Raw genomic sequence first — 21743 nt, forward strand, 5'->3', positions numbered from 1 at the left:
TCTCCTGCGGTAAGACCACTGTTGGGTTATAGCCTTCATCCACCACTCCTGATCTGACTATGTCTGTCCACATATATATACACGTCATCTGACCTGAAATTACTACGGCCGCTAGATGACATCTGTCACTCAAACATAATTATGTCATTTTTGAGCAACTGACATTATGACCTATTGTGTCTTTTTCTCAGGAGTATCTGTATGTCCAGTAACAGTCAGGAGTATCATTTCTGATTTGAAGCAGCTTGTGTTCTTTGTGTTTGTGTGTCCTTTGGTGCAATAAATAAAATATAAAAACTATAAAGGTATTTTTTAAAATCAGAGATGAATCTCTCTCCCTCTCTGTCTTTCTCTCTGATAGCTGTGAAGCTGAGCGATGATGTCAACAGTGAAGATCTCATTGCCAGAAGCCCGGCAGCTCAATGTGACCTACATGCTTTATCTACACAAGATGCCTTTTTACTCACCCCATCACGCTCACCCCTCTTACTCTATTTCTTTCCATTTCCCTCTGTCTCTCTCTCTCTGTCTCTCTCTCTCCGGCGAGGGGTCATGGCATGAAACGAAGAGATTACTCAAACAGGACAAAGTCATATTCAATTACAGCACAGGGATATTGGCTGTACAGTAAATTGGACAATTATGTGGCAGGGCTACAGTGGCAGATGTGCACGGGGCCCCATTTTAGTGGAGTGTGCTGTCAGCAGTGCCGGGTCATTCCATTACAGCTGCAGCAGACTGGGAGGGAGGCCGTCACAGCATACTTATTAAACTGCATGTGCACGCACGCACACACACACACACACACACACACACACACACACACATACATACATGCAACACAGTCAAGACAGCGATAGAAAAAGAAGATGCAGGAGAAATATTCTAACCATCTCTACCAACCACATGTCCCATTTACATTACGTTCCCATTAATGAATGAAAATCCTCATTAAAATGACTCAAAATAGTTATTGATGAAGAAAAAATATGTTGATTTGAAGTAATTTATAAGACCACCTTAAATAGCTTCTTACTGAGTACCCTATCACTTCTAACATAATGAAATCAGGCCGTCCATTAAAACTCCCTTCATCTCAAAATCCCTGATTTCTCAGTTTAAAGGTATGAGGGGGATCATTGAGTGTCTTTAATTGAAATGAACAGGGAATATTCTTCCTTTTTCACAACTCTTAATAATTTATCATTAAACACATTTTTACTATTGCAGCCATAATAAAGACAACGAAAAACCTTGTAAATTCTGATTATTTGTTCCACACAATACATGAAAACTGTCCGAAATATAGAATACTTAAATAAATCTTCAATAAAACAAGTTCTCAAATAGATCATTTGTCATTGCCCACCAAACCACCCATGACAGCGTTTTCTGATCTAACTACCCCATCAGCTGGATGACGTTCCAAAAACTGTTACAAAGATGACCGTTTTCTGATCTGTCATCACTTGGCTTAAGATTTGGTTTGGTTTAGAAGCAAAAAAGAATTCATTGCTTTGGGTTAAAAATAAAACGATTTAGGGAGGAAATGATCATCATCACAGTTAAAAGAAGTACTTTAGGTTAGATAAAGCCCCAAAGATCCACCTTGACCTCCTCCCTCAGATGTGCTGCAGCACTATAACAGCGTCACACCATCTCACTGCTGATGCCATAAATATAAAGCTGCAGCTTCCTCATATGGGGCCCTCGATGCTGCAGGGCCTTAGGCAGTTGCTCAGTTTGCTTGAGCTTCAGGCCTATGACTGAAGTTATTAGTTGAAGTAAAAATAAAAAAACAAAAAAATGCAGTGACATATGGCAGAAATGAAAAGTCAGCATCAGTCGCATGGAAGCTGTCCTATTACACTGAAGCAGCATACTCTGATTGCCAGCACTTTTAGGAGAACATTTAAAAGAAGGGAGTAGTGTTCTTTGTGGAACATAAAATTAAAAGATAATCTTTGATATTACAAAGTGCTTCATAAACAAGTACAAGAACTCCAATTCTAAAAGAGAATCTATTTGAAAAGACAGGTGTTGCAAATAGTGTGGAGAGAGTTCAAAACTTTGCCATAACATTCTGAATAAGCTGCTATTTTCTTTTTCATGTAAACGTTGAAAAGAGAATGAAAAGAATCTACAATGCTGGTAATTTAAAAAAAACTTTTGACTGTAGTCCCTACCATGAGGAAAAGACATTTCTCTAACAGAATTTAAATGTAGGTCAGAGTCAAAAGTCAGACACAATTAAATAAATCGCATTCAATTAAAAGATCCTCACTTATTGTCAAAGTGTCTTCACCCCTTTCATTCTTATTTTCACATTGTCTCATTGGTGTTCACCCCCTGTCAGCCTTCCCTCCCCATGTTCTCACCTAATGTCTCACTGTTGCAGGCTGCCGGTGAATTTATTAGCACACATGGAAGAAACAAAGAAGACGCAGTGAGTGGGGCCAAGAGAGGGAAGAATAAAGTTGGAATAAAGAGAATTTAAATCCAAAGAAGAAATAATATTTATGTGCAAATGCATCCATGGTGTAGGTCTACGTCACAAAAGAGGGCTGCTGCAGTAAACAGCAACCACCCCAGTGAAGGTTAACATTATAGACTCACTCGCCAAAATGATGCTGGTACTTGGACTATGGCAGGAGGTCTCCTCCACAAAGGAAGTGAAAATTAAGTGAAATCCAAAAGTGTCTGATGAACAGCAGCAACTGAGGACTTGACAGGAAGTGACAGTAAAGGAGACAACAGGGTCACCCACAGGAGCTGAACCTTGTCATCTCCAAAAATCTTTCTAAATTACATTCATATGCAAAAACATTCAGAATTAGCAGAATAGATTTTAGGGGAATGTAGTGCTGCCTGGATTTTTATCTTTCTTAAACATGTTAGAATGTTTGTATCTCAATGATTTTTTTGTGATGTGATGTTCAACAACATTCAGTAATTTAAACCATAAAAGTAAATAAAAAACATAAACAACACTTATGTATAACAGAACAGTTGTCATTCAACAAGTGAGCATTTTACTGATCTTATTGCTAGCATAACTTTTTTTTCAAGTTAAGGCAACTAGAACTAGTTGGTTAAAAAGAAAAAAGAAAATTGTCTACCACAATTTTTTTTTAGTTGTGGCTAAGGTGGTTAAGTTTATGCTTTTACAAGACTTGGTTGAGGTTAGAAGAACACAGTGATTATGTTTAAAGTTGCAATACACAACATTTAGCTGCTAGATGTCACACTATAGCACCAGCATCTCAGACCAAAACAAATGTGCATGTCGTTTACTCAATAAAGGCGGGGGGAAAAAAAAGAAAGCGGTCCCTGAACAGCTCACGAAACACTCAGATCAAACTATCAAACTAGGCAGAGGTGATCAAATATGGATCAAGATTCTGTTAGTGCATTGCTTATTTCTCGCCTCAAATGTTTTCAGAGACATATGTTAGAGAACTGTTTAGCTGTAGGATATGGATGGACTCACATGCGCTAATATGCATGCTCACATGCACTAACATGCATGCGCACCCAGACTGGCAGACACACACAGAGGGAGTGTGACTTTATTCACTGCTCAAGTCGCCACTAGTTCACTATATCTTTTAGGAATTGCTACTCCTAATTAGGAATTAAGAATGCTGGTGACAGTTGAAGGACAATAGAACAATTCTAGGTGTTTAACTTGACCATCGGTTTGCTTTCTTCCTGTTAAAACGTGCAATTTCAGTGCAATTCTAGTACCCTAGCAGACCATTGGTGTAGATTGGGGATTAACATTGCTTGTCTCCATCGATGATCTGTCAACATATTGTGATGCATTTGATGATGTAATAACCATGGATACACAATGTGTACTAAAGCCTTTCGTATGCTTAAAACAAAGTGCCTAGAACTGATAGCAGAATCAATGAGGTTACATCCAAAAAACTTTCCCAAACGGAGAATCTTATAATCGCACCCATTTTACGCAGCAATTAACCAGGTGTGAGAAGACGTGAAAGAAGCTCTCTCAAGCTCTCTTCTTTCATTCTTCACACTACTTCTGTTACTTTTTGTGTGTAAAACCAACTGTAACACCATGAAAGCTTTGAGGAAAGACTGTCTGAAAGTGCATGCTGTTATCTCCATCTGTATGGGTCATTGCATTGAGACAACAAAGACAAAGAAGAATGCTACACTGGCAGGCTTTTCACCCCAGATTGGACTGGTGCCATTAGGAACGTTTTGCCTTTAGACTTGGTAGGATGACACATTGATAGACCCAGTTCGTTTGAGGCAATCTGAGGCCTAATCAAACTACGCAGGCATCCTGTTCAAGTGGGAACCACTGAAATGACTCACACTGTATGGACAGCTCAGTAATGACTCAGAATCTTATGTTCTTGTATGGTTATAGCATGAGAGTTTAAAAAAAAAGAACAACAAAAAAACTTTTGTCTTCAAGTAAAATAGTGCACAGTCTGTCTGAATCCTAAACAACATGATGCCTGTACAACCATTACATGTTGGCAAAAACATGGCTCGAGCAGGTTAACTAATTCAATACTCACCTGACTCTAAACTCTATTTAGTAGCTTTTCTAGCACTTTCGATCATTTGAGATCATCTTCATCAGCAGATCTAGTTTGTCAAGTTGGAACTGTAGACAATGTAGTTTCCAAATATGGTTTTCTCAACTGCTGTTTCCAAGGGAAAGAATAAACTCTGAAGATGAAGATCATGCCTAATGATCAAAAGCTCCAAAACAGTTGCTAAATAGTTTAACCAATCAAAACGCTGCTCTTGTCCTTCACAACATGTGTTTGCAGTCTGTCATGGTGTCATATAATGACAAGAGTCTGTCCTCAATAGTATGAAGTTACATTTCCATGCCAATATATCTTAATGTAAAGTTATTAAAGTAAAAACTATTTAATTCAATGAAACTGCATTTATCTTGCTGAACCTGCTTGTTGCTGGAGAACATTTTATGACTTTACAACTCCAGCACCACACTAAATGTCTGCATGATGAAGTCTTCAAAAGTCAAACAGTTAAATTTGTTTTTCATTCTCTTAGTCACTCGTCTGATCACAGCATCCACTCAAGTCGACTGTTCCTTCTCTCCTCACACCTACGGGGGGTCTCTGTGTCATTTATTTTTTCATTCCACGCATCTTAATATGCTGCCTTGTTTTTATCTCTGCTCATAGAAGCTCCATTTTCAAAACCGTTGTCATATTTATCAGTTCATCTCCATTTTTTATCTTCTATCCCTCTCCCTCCCTCCCTCCCTCCATGCCAAAACACATTTCTGCACTTCATTTCCATCCGTCTCGCTGGTGTTCCCATCACCACTGAATTATGTCTCACATCAATGAAAACAAGAGTCAAAATACTTAACATGGGCTGAAAAGTCAGTCGGCTCTGTTTTTGCAGTATTGACGTCCTGGAGTAGCCTGGAGGCACTAAGCAGGCCAACACACTGAAGACTACATTATGGGGCATTACTGTCAAAACTGATGTCCCTACACACTTAAAAAAAAAACCTGCACTATACTGAGGAGCTGAGATATTTTAGGTGTGTGAGAAGACAAAAGTAAAATGGCAGAAAAGCTTAACTTTCAATAAATTCTGGGTATTCATCTCACGAAAAATCCTTAAAAGCCTTTAAAGTAGCAGCTAATGTAAGTAATAAGTAGCAGCTAACCTTCCATGACGCACCACTAAAATTACAGCTTTTTACAATATTTTATCCATCTCCTTTTTATATGTTGATTCCCCAATCTCCAATAGCTACAGCAGCACATCTCCTCTGTGCCTCTGAGTAAAAGAGATCACTGTCATTTTATGAGGTGGTACAGTCACCATTGTCCTTGAATGCTTGCAGCTCTGGGCAATGAATACTCTTCATTTTATTACTTTATTCATTTTGTTTTTACTTTTCTTGTATGTGTAAATTAAGAGTTTCGGTATCTGCTGATTCAAACCTAGGCCACATAGGCCTCTGCATGACCTTGATGATTAGGAGGGAGACTCCAAACAACTAGATATATTTAGAGAAAAAAAAAAGATGGCCAGGCTATGTCCACACTCCATCATGACTGCCCTGTGTAGACTGTGTTTTCTGTCTTCGGTGTGGTTGTTTTAGCTTCATTATCCTCCAATTCTTTTGGCAAGTATTAGATATGACTGCAGCACACTTATGAACATTGGTATTTGACTTAACTCACCAGTTTTCTAGTTTTCTGTGTGTTGATCAGATGACCAGAGATAGAAGCTTCCTGGAAAGAACAAACATCAGAGAGGACAAGCTGAGAGCCTAAGCCCACTGTCCACTCCTGCCCAGTGTCGTACTTGCCAGCGTCCAGTCCTTGGAGAGCACGATGGATGGTCTTAGGGCGAGGACCAGATTCTGAATTGACATGGGAGATTGTTCCATCCTCTGTCTGACTGGTACATGGCTCATCCACTAGGTAACAAATCAAGCTGTCCAGTCATTAGAGTCCTTCTTTCTTTACCATGTGGATGAATCTCAGGGGTTTGGCAGATCTGAAGGTGGTGGAGTTTGTCTCAAGATGAAAAACAGCTGGTGTAATCCCAGAGATGCTAAAATTCTCTCCTGCCCCTGCTCATGTGGCTTTGAGCAACTGATGATCTCATGCCAGCCACTCTGCCTTCCCTGGGAGTTTACCTTGGTCATCACCTCTGCTGTGTGCATACCACCAACAGGAGTCACATGGTGTTCTGTGCATCAGGTACCTGGAAGCTTCCCTTGTAGTGACTAGGAATAACGCCAAAAAGAATCTTAAAAAAGAGGACCTTGTTAATCTCCATTCATGGAGGGTTACAGGGTTAATTCTCTTCCACCATTAAGCAAGTCACATTGTGCCACCATCTTCCTCATACCATAATATAAAACAAAGGATGGACGGGAAGCTGTTGTAACAAGAAAGGTCAAGCTTTGGACCTGCTAGCAAAGGTCACACTGCAGGAGTCCTGAATGACCTTGACCCAAATATGTTCTGCTCATTGCTCAATGACCTTTATGTAATCTCTGCATTTCTTAGTAAAGAGTTGGGCCACACATGCCTCCGGGCTTGGATTCTACAAATCTCTGAACTCTACTGGTGGGACGGAACACCATTCTTCAAAAGATATTTCCTCATTTGACGTTTTCATGAGTACTGTCTAACACATCAGTCCAAAATCTCCCATAAGTGTTCAATTGGCCAAAACTGGGTCTGCTGAGCATTTTTATACATGCCACAGAGCATGATTGGATGTTAACTGCTTAATTGTACTATGCAGTGCACCTGTGTGGAAGCATCTGCATTTGCTATGTTTCTCCACTCATTTATTCAGGTTTTTCCTTTAATTTGTCACCGGTCTGTATACTTCCACTATTCCCCATACCTCCAATCTGCAATGCTGAGAGCTGTTTGGGTTTCCGTTGTACCTGTATCAGAAAGCAGATTCATAATTATCCTCTCTCATGCAATCATCTAGCAAACCAGATAAACCACCAGCTATGTTATATAGTGTGCTGAATTGGCTGTAAATTTACATGTGAGACTTTAACGTCAGAGTTTCTCAGCCTTGGATTTGGGGCCGAGTTGGTGATGGAGGAAAGAGAAGTATGTTTGTCTCTACAGAATCAACTTGTAGCTGCCCCGACAGTTCAGAAACAAGAACAAATTCATGAATAAATTAGAAAGGCAAAAACACCATCATCACTAGCACACCATGTAAAGCAATACAGCTGAATCCTCTGCTGCTTGCTGATTATATACCATATGTGATGGCAATAGGATGAAGTCTAGAGATTCTACATACAACAGGTCTGAAAGGAGATTCAGACCAAGATGGTTCCAAATTGTAGTTGGGTGCCAAAGTGTACCAAAAAGTTTAGTGTCTCTTTGGAGGGAATTCAACTGCAAACTACTGTTGAGAACATTTTTGTTGTTAAAATAGAGGTTGTTACAGCGCTGTTGAAATGAACTGACCCGACTAGTGCTGAATGACAGACCTATTTTTAGGTGCTACTTGACTACAGAGCCAACTTACCTGATATATACACTTGATGGATATTATCCTCTGAGTCCTCAATAGATGCCAAGGCTACTCAAGGACTTCTTGAGAGGTGTGGAAATATTATGATGACTGCGAGGGCACCGAATCGATGCGTTTTTCTCAGAGAGTGAGTCGGTTTGATCCTGCATTAGACACGCAGTTGCTGACACAATCACGGAGAGTAGTTGTATAATGCATCACCTCTCACACCTTGCACGGACAGCTCAATTGGTTGCTGCCATTCATTTAATCAACATGCACACACACAAATACAGGCATGTGTGCACACACATACACAACTACAGGCATTTATGTGATGACAGTGACAGTATAGAAGTGACAAGGTTGATTGAAAGCAGCTTTCTTTGTCCTCCGTGTCCTCTGAATGTGATCAAGTTCATCATCAGATTCTGGCAGCCCTGCTGTTCCTCCATTTCATAGCTGGTTTGTTCACTGTATTGGTTTTATTTTGTTGGTTGACTAACTATAGAAACAAAGGCGATGGATATAACTGGTATATACTGTACACTACGTGGCAAAAAGTATGTAGACAACCAAACATTACATCCATATGTGATATTTGAAAATGTGATTCCAAAACCATGAACAATAATCTGCTGCTCTTACAGCCTCCACTCCTCTGGTTTCCAGCAAATGTTGGAACCTGGCTGCAGGGATTTGCTCCCATTCAGCCAAAAGAGCATTAGTGAGGTCCAACACTGATGTTTGGTGATAAGGCCTGGCTCACAGTCTGCCTTTCAGTTCATCCCAAAAGTATTGGTCCATGATGTTTTTGCCTTTTCAGTATAGCCATGAGTGTTATGTTTTACTATGTAAAATGCAGGCAGCTCCAGATACATTCCATAGAGATAAAGACATATTCAAAGAAATGTACTGCTTAACCTTACGTATGATGCCGAACCAACGGTTGAAACAGTCACATGAAAATTCACAAGCTATTCAGTGCAGTCGCTGGTTCAATGTATCCAGTTTGTTTGTATGAGAGAACATAAACCCGAGACTCCAGTCTTGCTGTGGTGTCCTCAAACTCATTACACCTCAACTAATTTTATCTGCTAAAGGTAATAAAATCAATATCTTAGCATCAATACAAAGACACATTATATGATTTGCATAACTTTGTATTTTAGAGTAGCTGTGACTGTAGCTCTACCTTTGTGGATTGCAGCAATTTTAGGTAGTCCAGGACGTCTCCAAAGTGCAGCTAAATATACATGAATAATGTATAGATCCCTATGAGAAGGTTGGTCTTATCTGTTGACCTCCTCCACCATGGAATCAGAGGTTAGGGGTCATGCTTAGTTACAGAACAGCACCTCAGAGCTGATATGGATTTACTGTAGTGGCGCTCCAGCGTAGTCGTCTGGACTTCCTATTTAAACTTGAGTCTCAAATCAGAGCATAACGCATCACAATATAAAATGAAGTGAATCTGAAGGTTGAAAGTGCCGACAGTAAAAACCTTGCATTTCTCTTTCACTGATATTTCAAACAGCAGCAGCAACAATCAGCAGGAAAATTCAAAACCGTGATGTGAAAAGGTCAAGACAAAGTGGAGAAAACTTTTGAGAAACGTGACAACTCAGAACAGGGTTTTTTTTTTAAATAGCTGCCAAATCTACCAGATAAAACAACAATTCACGTCATCAGTAGAAGTGTGAATCGTGACCCTCTTGTTAAAAATGTTCTTAGCTGTCCTCTTAATCCACAGACCCTTAAGAAAAATATGGCATACTGCAGCAAAACACAACTTTTGTTGCACCATGTCATTGAGACTCTGTGTTATAAGCATCTGCAGCAGTCATTCCACTTCTTGTCAGTGTGGGTGTCAGAAGAAATAGAGACAGCAACAGTGCGATGCTAACTTTTTTTTTCATACATAGGAGGGATACTAAAGGAACAGTTCTCAGGTTTTGGGCCTTAACAAGATACAACATGTAAATCACACTGATTTGAGAAAAAAATTAAAATATTTGACAAAGATGGCAAATCTAGTAAATATGAAAAACACTGACATGCGTTTCCAAACATGTTAACACTGAACAAACTATGCTTCGGTATTTCTTTTCCAATTTCTGAATATAATGCTCTGTTACATAGACATTTTCATATTCAGATGTGGAAAAAATAAAGACAACGCCACTTACTGCCAGGCTAATAAAACTGCTTTCCCTCATGAGTAAAATGACTGTAGAACATATCATCGATTTCCATCTTCATTTACTCACTTCAAGGCTGCAGCACAAAGGCCTGAGAGCTCTCTGATGGTGACTAGTGTTGAATGGTAAAATGGCTCGACAAGGAGCACGCAAATTAGGTTCGCCTCTCCCGTCGATAGCGAGCCTTGACATTGTGCAGGTCTGAAAAATTAATTTCCAGTCAAGTGTGTGTGTGTGTGTGTGTGTGTGTGTGTGTGTATGTGTGTGATTGTGTGTATAAATGGTATAAGACAGGGGTAGGGGATTGTTAATACCAGCATGTGGAGTCTTTCAAAACAGCCTCCCTGGCTGTTGGACACAATTGTGTCCAACAGCCAGGGAGCGAGAGCCAATCAATTTGACCTCAACGTGTCACAGTCAGCTCATTGCAAAAGACGGCCTCTTAAAACTATACGGCAAAGCACTTGTAATTATGCAGAATGGGGAACATATATCATGGTAAGGGTCGTATAGTATATTTAATGGTTTATACTGCATATCTTATGCAAGGCCTGACCAATGGAACTACTATGAGGTTAATGTGAGTAGTAAAACTTTGAGACTCAGCTTCATAATGACTTGCAGTTAATATAATTAAAGTTATATTCACACAATAATTATTTTTGATTCATCTGATTACAGTGTCACTTGCATAATTAGTGAATGATAGTATAGATAATTCAACGACAAATCATAATTAGTATTATAATGGCTACATGATAAAACTGCACACTAGAATACAGTATGAATTAGTTATTGTATGTTTAGCTTTAGATACTCACTGACGAGATTTGCTTGTCAAGCCTAGAGTTCTGGCATTTAATGCTCACAGTGACCCATATAGAATAAATCTTAAGTACAAACAAGATGATATTCAGGTCATCTGCAGTTGCTGCTTGATTAGCTTATTGTTTTTGGTGCAGTATAAAAGACGTGTGAAATGGAAGGTGCCACTGGTTCTGAAAGTATTTTCTACTGTACATCTCAACTTCAAAGTCTTTTGAAAAGGAATAGTTCAACATTTTGGGAAACACACTTATTTGGTGTGTTTTGGACAGAGCCTAGCTGTTCCCAGTCTTTATGTGAAGCTAGGCTAACCACGTCCTGACTTTGAGCTCTGTATAAAGAAACATGGGAAAAAATTAAACAATACTATCAGTTTATGTAATGGTCACTAGTTTTTTTAAATCATGTATTTTCTGCTATAAATACTATGCTACCCATGAGCCTCAGCTGCCGTTGCTATGGAGAAGAGGTCAATCAGAGTTTGAGCAATAAGGAATACAGCATCATGCCATATGTGAAGAATTCATCAAACATTACATCAGAATCCAAAAGTGAATTGATTTAAACTGCTGGATGTTCTATCAATTTTAAGTTCAGTGATTGGGTGTTTCTTACTGAAATGCTCCATGGTAGTAGTAGTTCATATCTCTTAACCTAAACATAAGCAAATGGTGCAGTCCTTGATTTTGCTATGGCACACAATACAGTTCAAAATAAAACTGTTGTATTTGCAACAATTAAATAAAAACTCAATTCTCAATTTTCCATGCCATATGCTGCCGTTTTACAAAATATTTACAAAGCTTTTATTTTCTTCAATTGTCATAATTTGTTGAAAAACCAAAAAAAAAAAAAAGTAAGATGTTTGTATACATCCCAAATTAATTGTGCTTCTCTATCCCAAAATGATAGAGAAGCACAAGCACGGGTTTACTGAGTGAATCTTTGTCTTTTTCAGTCTCTCTTTCTTTGTCTCTCATTCTGGAGCTATAGTGCCGTCCCCAGATAACACTTGATTTGTCAGCACTGTGCTGGGTTTTAATCTGCCATTCTGATCAGGCAGAGGGCAGAACAGCCATGGCCCGCTGAGGTCCTGATTGGAGTTTGTCAGACCTCTGGAGGATGTGATTAGAACAAGCTAATTAGGACAGATGGAAGTTTAGGAAACTTTGGAGAAGTCATCAGAGGAGCAAATGTGAGAGGGAAAGGAAAAAGTGTGTGTGTGTGTGTGTGTGTGTGTGTGTCAGAGAAGATGATATTGCTCAAACTCTATAATGGAGAAGAGTGTGGAGTATAGAAATATAAAGGATTTGTCATGCAACAATGAAAACACACTGGTCACTTTCCACATCATCCACCCCCTAATATCTGTTAAGATTAGCTTGAACTGAGGATTGAGGTTGTAAAGTTGTTTCTAGCAGAGCATTCGTGTCTACAGTCTGTACTGGACAGATGGTAGTGAAGAGTACACCTTACATAATAGTGGCCAATAAGACCCAGGCTGTAAAAAAAAAAAAAAAAAAAAAAAAACCCAAAAAACTGAATTTTCCCCCTAACTTCTCTCTGTGACTCTTGCAATGACACAATAATAAAATACCCACCAGTATTTCATCCTGCTGTTTCTCTATTGTTTGCTTGTCTTGCCTGGATCCTGCCCACCATTACATCAGCATCTTATGTAAGAGCTGCGATCAAACATGTGCGGGGGGACAGCAGGAGAGCATCGGTAGATCTTAGCATCAGCAGCCGCAACACTAAGTGAAACTGTCACCGGCTCTGTTTTTACCCACAAGCTCCTGCGATCTCACAGGCACAACGAGCAACCAATTAGGGTTAGATGAGCGAGCGGAAATATTTAAATAAATAAACTAAAAGATCATTTGTGGCCCGGGGCTCGCGTCACTTGCATGGTGAAAGATTAATGCTGCCCCTCTGAAAAAAAACGAAAGGCTCTAAAGGGACAGCGGAAGTGGCTTTTTTCTCTTCTGAAGCACTGGTACAATAAAAAAGAGCCCAGAGATGCCTCCAGGCCAGAGGAGCAGCCAGGAGAGATGAGGAGAGCAGTTGAGAGAGGAAGAAACAGAGACAGAGGGAGGGAGAGAGAGAAAGAGGAAGGTATATAACTGCTTTCACTCTAAAACACACACACACACACACACACACAGCATGCTCTAAATCACACAACTTTGTTGTACTGAACTTGTAAAGACCTTTCACTCACTGAAATCGTTAACATCTTAACCCTCAGCCAAACTAGGAATCTTTAAACTTGTATATTCTAAAAAAAAAAAAAAAGCTGGTGTTCAGTAATGGTTGAGTCTTTAATAATATGAGGGCATGGTCAAAAGCTGGTCGCTAATTTTGTCCAATAGAGTTGCAAAGTGGGAGGGGCCATTGGTTTTTGGAAGTGTATTTCACAATTCTGTATTTTAACATTTTATTTAAACAATCTCCTCAACGTTACTGAACCTAGATAATGTAATGATCCTATAAGTTTATATTATGACCACCGGTTTCAATTATTTCAACTTGGTTTCAGAGAAATTACATTTTGTTTGTGATTTTGGTGGATTGCTAAGACAATACACATGAGCCTTGGTAGCTGTTGCTATGGAGAAGAAGCCATGGGCGCGAATCAGAGCGTAATGGATTCAAAACCCTTTGTCTCTGAAGTTTTAAAGAAAATGTGGCGCCATTCACTCAAAAGTGGCCCAAAAATTAAAAATGAACTGGTTCACACTGTAGATTATAAAATCACTTTTCTCAGTACCATAGTCTTTAGCTTCTGCCTGCTCAGTTAAATCATAATTAATTTATGTACACAGTCTTGTACCTTCAACTTTTTACTGAAGAACCAGATATTTTCTAACACACTTGTTCATCTTTTGTTCTGATGATTCAACCAGGAGAGTTTCATGTAGAAGTGCTCAAACTGTGAGTCATGTAATATTGTCATGGGAAAAATGAATCCTACTTCACAACTCTATTAGTCTTACTTTGCTGTTCTTTCTGTTCCCTGTTACAGTAACATACTGTCAGTGAAACTACACTTCCTGCAGATGTTTCACATTAAAATCCTCCATAATTAGTAATTGTAGTAATTAGAAACTCAACATGACATTGTTGTTGTACTGATGGAATTAATGCTGTGGAAATATACATCATCCTGAATCATGACAAAAAGATAAATATTAAGGAAAGTGTTGAGTTGAGGCCACAATTTGAGAATTTACTGTGATTGAATCCCTCAACAGGGTTTCCACATTTTCCATGACATTTACAGTGCTTAAAATCTTGATCCAAAAAACGTCTTTATTGCCTTATTTCCATATCATTCCAGTGCTTCTTGCATGCCAACTAAATGCAACAACTCCCTCTTGTTCTGTGAACGATATATCATACAGGATAAGACGGTTTATCTCTTGCAGTTCATCTCGTGTCATTTATTTGATTTCCTGCCCTTGTAAACCGCAATATGTGGACAAAAACAATCAGGAAATGCTCTGTTGCCAGGCGTTTTAAGGAAGCCAGTCCCCCGCAGAAGAGGAGGAGACATGATTAGACGCCTGTTGCAAAATACATTTAGACTTCTGGTCTCAAAGACAAAATATTTTATATATAATATATATATGAATTTATATGGCTGCTGCATGGCTGTGCAAGCTATGACACTGTTATGATCCATTTACTCCCTTTGGATTATTCTTTGTGGGCCCATGGTGACTCATTTCCTTTAATTATCATCGGTTATATAATTACTGGAAATGCTTTTGTGTTAGCAAAAGAACTGATGGCAGTCTAAAATGTATTCTACTGTATTTTAGATTTTTGCAATCTTTTGTTACTTTCACTATGTCAGTAATCTCTTTGATATGCAGAGTCTTTTCTTGTTCTGGGGTTTTTGAACCTATGCATCTGAAACACCACATTTATGGACATAAGAAGAATGGCACATCAATCCTAAGCTATCCCAAGACATTTCTAAGATAGGTGTTGCTCTGATACATGCACTAGCTATTTAACCCAAATTGTATGTGAATTGTGGGGTTTCAGAGCCTCCCAAAGGCTTCTAATTTAAAATACTTTACCCATTAACCAGGGTAGATGGAAACAACTAAAGGCACATCGGATTTTTTTTTTTTTCTTACAAAACTCAGACTGGTTCTCACAGGGAAAGAAGTACACAAACACACACCTGAGTAGGCCCAGTAGGTCTCCTCGGTGGCGGCTCTCCGGAGTCGTGTCCCGCCGGCCGTAGCTCTGCGAAGGCCTTGGATAGGGGCTTGGGACTCGGCTTGGCTTCCTGTCAGCGCTGTGGGGGAGAAGAACATGGGGACAGGCGAGTTAGCATAAACAGCAGCTGAGCTTCGGCAGCACTCTGCAACCCTGCCTGGATACCTGCTGGGCAGGATGACAGCCAACTGTGTCCTTAGCTGACTTACCACGCAAGCTGCCTCATAATAACATTCACAGTGGGAACAAAGGTCAACAACAAAGAATAACTACACTGTGGAACTGCACTCTCTAGAAAACACACCTGGTTACCTCACCTACATTCAAGAACAACCTCAGTCCTCAGTGACTGAGACCAAAAGGGTTCAGCAGCATTAAAAAAGAAATTGCAGTCAAATACAAAAACACCAGAAGGAAATAAACAAATATCTGCTTTGGCCGATGTCAAGGGCCCTCTTCCTGACTTTGGTGACTGGTTAATCTGGCCATGGTCGTGTGGCCTTAGTGCAACAGTCAGTGATCGCATTAGTGAGTGTGCAAGTGTAAACTGAGAAAGGCCTATCAAAAATCTGCAAGAGCCTCATGGAATGACACATGAGTGGGTGTAAAGTTGAGCATCTCCCTGCACTTACTTTTCTATTTAACTATTTACTCCTTTAATATTCATTCTAGGGATGATCCACTCATCTCATAAATTGACCTTTGTGTCTTGATGCATCGTCTATGTTTGGGTCACTATAGCTCTGGTAGGATGTATTGTAGAAGTTGCTGTTTGAACATTAAACTACTACATCTACTATACATGTGAACAAGATATGCATTCACAGAGGATGTCATCCTTGTCCTGAGGAAAGTTGCATAGTGACTTGGGTAACAAGTTGATAAAATATAAACTAGAACTGGATGTTAATCTCAGGTCATCCAAAATTATTCCAAAATAAAAAGGTGCTCATGGTAAAACACCAGCAAAGCTTGAATATTAAACAACAGATGTCTTCATTAGGTTTACAGGATTGCACTCATTGTTCAAAATAAATATTTTAAATGGCATCAAACATGGTGACCTTAAACCAGTCAGATACTAGTAAATGTCTTAAGGTTCAGACCTTTTAAAAACATAAAATCCCCTCTCACGTTCGCATTTCTTACAATTTAATTTCTCATCTATTTCATTTGGGAGTGGAACGTTCAAATGGAAAATCAAGAACCCCTCTGCTGGTTTCATGTGTGAACCTTTAAATCGTCTCCTCCTGGGCTGAGAGACCTTCTTGATCACTGATAAAGAAAAAGCAGAGATGGAACACTTGGTTTCTTAAAGTGGAGGACAGGATTTCTGACAGCTTCTCTCCTAATAGCTCCACTGTGCTCTGTGATTTGGCCTTTTAAATATCTTTCACAGGGCAAAAAATCATGCTGAAAGGAAATGACTGGAGTTTCTTTTAGACTTACTGAAGACCACCTTTAATTTCCCATTTATAATAGAAGAGTCAGCCAAAACACAAATCTAAAGAGGATTGTTGTTGAGGACTGTTTTAACAGTTCACTTTGATTGAGGAAGTTTTGGGGCATTATTTGGCCCAATATATTTTAGGATATATTCAAATAGTTGCCTATGTTTGTATGCTCTTTGCAATGTATGTAAAACTATGGGCCTAATCCACAAAAGGACTGCATGGCTTTTGCAGCTGCTAAAACTGTTCAAATGAGATAAAAAGATAAAGTGTGTAAATTCACCACAAACTGCGCTGCCAAGCAAATGGCGTCATGCTGCGCCTGCGCCATCTGCATGTATGTTAAGTTGGTAATATTCATACATTCGGCACAAAATTGGCCTGTTTATATGTAAATAAGCCTTGTTACAAAAACAGTCTAATTCACAAAGACCAGCACCGATTGCCACATGCAATTAGAGTGGAGTTCTTACTGCCTTCAGATAGTTGGTGGTAACTGCGTGCACACTCACTCTCTCTCTCTCTCTCTCTTCAAATCTTCAGGCTTGTGAGGCTTGGATGATATTGAATTGATATTGAATGATATTAAAGGCGAAATCTACAGTCAGACATGGTGGGTATCAAGTGGGGCTTGTGGGCTTATCTTGGATTTGAAAATAAAAATAACAGCACGGAGCTCAGGATTCAGAAGTTATAGGTAATAGCCATAAAGTGGTTAAATGTGGCTTGATGTGCAGCTGTATACACCAGGATGTCCTGGCACAGGGTAATGGGAAATTGCTGATCACTCAATAAACACACAAAGAGAGCATTGTCAGGTTATGAAATAATGTAATCAAATAATACAATCAGAAGTATAATGCATCATAGTTCTGGAGACAAAGATACATACTACCTGGCTATCTTTACTTTGTATGAAAGGTTGGCACTTAACCAGTCCCTTAAATACTACTCGTACAGAATTTAAGACATCTGTTTACTAACCTTACAGGTCAGCAACCCTCAGATAGAAACATAAGTCAAAAGTTCAGCTAACCTACGAACAGTCTTTCTTCACGACCATATATGACAGTACATAAGTATGCACCAAGTAGCATCACAAAATAACATAACTACTATATTAAATTAAGGACAAACCACACTATCCTCTAAAGCTTATCAGATTTACACATAAACATCTACATAACTATAGTTTATCTTATCACTGGCTCAGGTAAAAGTACAACAGAATAAACTTAACACACAACTGCCTCATCTTCCACAGCAAAGAACTAAGTTTAGAATAGACACAGCACAGAAGAATTTAGAACATGTGTGAAACACAAACTAACACTAAACTGAACTTAAACACTGTCTGAAACATGTATGATATATTGAAGAAATACATCAAATGATAACCTGTTATTCACTTTTCTTTTACAACAGCACAAGTGGATCTGACTGCTGTTTGCAAGAGAATTTGTCCAGCAAAACGAGCAACGCAGACTGGTCTTCTGGAAGTCCAGGGAACACTGAAGTAAGTCTGTTAGTTTACATAACCAATATATAACTGTAAGTCATTTTCTATGGTATGGCTCTTGTGTTAGTTACTTTTAATTTCACCGTGCGTGTATCAAGTGTGCGGGTGCACAAACAACTCTGCACACCCTGCCTGTCTCTGTGTGTATAAGATATTTATCACCTGAGTGCTGACTTATGATAATGAATATGATGTACATTTAGACCTGCAGCAGGATGTCTTTTGGTTGTGGATGTTTGTTGTTTTCTATTGTTTCATTTGTACATTTACGTGTAAATAGGTTTGGCCAGTCGTGTGTGAATTTTTGTGTCGGATCAGAGGCGTTAATCCGAGCATGTATATGTATGTGTTCATCATGTATGTAGGTGTGTGGTGTTGAACTAAAAATGTGTTCTGTTACATTACTCCATATTCATACATCAGCAATATGGGATACATATTTCTGTTTCAGTGCAAGGCTAGGCTCCCCACCCCCCTCCTCATGCCATGAAATGATTCTTTCATTCTTTGTGGATCTGGCCCTAAGCCTTTTGTTTCTGATAACATCGTCAATAGAGGGAGTAGACACAGGGAAAGACTAGAAACATGCAGCCTTATTGCAACCGAATCAGACTCGATGCGTTCGACGCACCAGCCTGCACACACTGCTGTGATCATTCTGTACAGCACTTCTTTTTGATCGCAGAACAGAACACACGTTTCATTTTTATGTGGAGTATAGACTAATGAAGTGAATTAGGTGTTAGTTAACAAGTCAAAAAATGCTGTGGCAAGTTGTAAACCTGTACAATAACACTGTTCTATACATGGAAAAAGAGTCCACTGCAGAGAGAGAGATCCTGTGGAAACATGTCACCATTTGAAACATAGACTAGTCACCAAAGTGCCTGGTGTAGAAAATAAAACAAATAAAAAAAGTTCATTTAAAAAAAAAAAAAAAAAAGTTATTTTCCACCAAATTTAGTCCTGTTTCAATGAGGCCTGGCTATATTTTCACTTGTGAATCACCAAAGTCGAGCTCACTGAGCTGTGCTGTTCTTAAAGTCAAATGTCAGAAAAATAGAACAGAAAATCCATAATGCATTCTGCTTTTCACTGGCCACAAAGATGAGATTTACACTTTTACAACTATGTATGTTTGAGAATTTTAGTGAATAGTGTATTTTGGTGATTTACAAAAAAAAAAAAAGCAAACATGGATTTCCAGTTTTTCAATACATGATGTATGCTAGCAATTGAAAACCAATGCTGGCTAGGCTGAGTTACTAGACAACACCTTCACATCCATCCTGTGGAGGTCAGCCAAAAACATGACTTTATTTATGAAGTACATAAAGTAACCATACACACACAATGTAACAACTTCAGATAGAAAGATAATTCTGTATATAACAACTAGTTTAGGTCATTCATCCTATCATCCTGTCATATGAAATGCAACTTAACCATTCAGACACATGGAAGCCAATCCTACCAGCTATGATACATAGTACTTATGAATATGATGACATCATTACAATGAAGTCAGATGATGGGACAGGTTGTAAACAAGACACTTCATCCAGATTATGGAAGTCAAATTAAGTGAGCACATGTGAAATGCTGTTAATAATAATCCCTCATTGGACAGGAAAACTGTGTGTTCAACTACAGCAAGCACAGTGGGTCAAAGCTGAAGCAGGGAGTGAGTCTGTAAACAGTGATGCATGATTACAATGGATGCTTTCATAATTTTACCTTTTGCTGTTGTCTTTTCTTCCAGATAAATTTGACTAACCTAATCTGTCTTTGTTTTTAAAGATGTCCCAAATCTCAGCTGCTAACATGGTGAGTATAATGTTATAACTGATAATAATGGTGGAGTTCAACAAAGACTGAATAACATCACCATTCTACATACAACCAACTTCATCCATCACCATTGCTGCAAGAGTGCCAGTAAAGTAGTCTATACCGGAGCATTCAAGTTGTATTAAAGAGGGCCGAGTGTGTTTTTACTGTAAGTGTGTTTGAGTTCCATTTTTTTCCAGTGTCATGTGTTCTCGTGCTGGGATTTGTGCTGTTGAGTTTCAGTGGGGAATCTCACCTTAGACCACTATAAATACACTGTGGCAGCATCAGGAGGAGGAACTGCCATTTCACATATGACCCCACAATGACCAGCTGTGATTATGTGAACACAGGGAGGTGTGTGTGTGTGTGTGTGTGTGTGTGTGTGTGTGTGTGTGATATCTGAGCATCAGTGGGGAGAGGCTGAGCTGTCTCCATATGGACACCAGGCAAACCTGAAAATGTCAATCATGTCGTAATGGAAACTCATAGTCTCCAGCTTTTTGCAAGACATTGTGGGGGAGAGTTAAAGACTCAGGATGAACACAACCCACGTCCCCCTCCTCCCCCCCACTCTTGTTTTAATTCTTTGGGATGTAAGCGTGGCTCATGTCTGTGAATGCCAATGGGAGGCAGCTCTATGGCTTTTCTATGAATTACATTATTGATTCCCAATACTGCTCAGAACAGAAAATGTAATTATGCATGGACCCTGCCCTAACCCCTTCATCCTCTCTTCTTTCCCTTCCCTCTTTCTTTTTCTTGTCTTTCACTCGGTGGCTTTTCATCAATTTGTCTTTCACTCCTGCCTTCAGTAACCTGTCCACCCACCCGTTCCCCTACCTCACCTGACCACTCTCAGCCTCTGAGTGTATTGTCCTTCAATCATGTCATGATGGCCACGGCTTTCCTGAACTGCAGCATCAGTACTGCTGTCTCTACACTGCAAAACACTCTCCATTGCACGGGAACACTACATCTTGCACATTCAAGATACACATAATACATCATTTAAGATTTAAGTCTAGAAAAGTGACAATCAGCATGTCACATATGTACAAGGGGTGTGGCCATATACAAATACGTTATTCAGCAAAGCACAAATAGTGGGTTTCTTACAAATATTTGTTTCATACAAATATTTTAAAAATTAGGAACTAGGAAACTAGGAAAAAAAAAAAAGTCAAATACCAGTGCGCAGGTTGGTAACATCACTATCTCTGCTCCGCTGTTACGTCTATCAGCAGGTCTCAACGAGGGGAGTCACATCCACCTGCTATATGATGCACATTTCCTAATTTGGACATCACTCCTGGATCAACTGACACTTTCATTTTCTAAAATTAAAAGCGTAATAAAAACAAAAACAGGATTTTTAAGCCTCTTTCCACTTTTATTCGAATACAAATACAAATAATTTTGCTGCCTCAACAAATACAGATACAAATACAAATACTGGACCCTCTGCACATCCCTAATATGTACCAAACCAACCAGAGAATGCTTACATGCTAATGTCATTTGCTGCTCTTCAAAATTCCCAAACTTCATTCACAAGACTAAAGGCTAAATAAGACTAAATGTTTTTGAAAAAAGACTTTTTGAAGATACAAAACACTTTCACACTAGTTCTGTTGGAATTTTCGC

At 39.1% G+C, this 21743-nt stretch overlaps 1 protein-coding gene across 1 annotated transcript in view; it reads right to left on the reverse strand.

Moving 5' to 3' along the window:
• The window catches only part of LOC122981010 (receptor-type tyrosine-protein phosphatase gamma-like), a 489168-nt gene that overhangs the window by 363792 nt on the left and 103633 nt on the right, over positions 1-21743 (reverse strand). Inside the window, exon 2 of the mRNA XM_044349485.1 lies at positions 15259-15375. Coding sequence (XP_044205420.1) covers positions 15259-15375 — 117 coding nt within the window. The remainder of the gene's footprint in view (positions 1-15258; positions 15376-21743) is intronic.

Source organism: Thunnus albacares, chromosome 4, assembly GCF_914725855.1.
Source record: "Thunnus albacares chromosome 4, fThuAlb1.1, whole genome shotgun sequence".
NCBI classification, from domain to species: Eukaryota; Metazoa; Chordata; class Actinopteri; order Scombriformes; family Scombridae; genus Thunnus; species Thunnus albacares.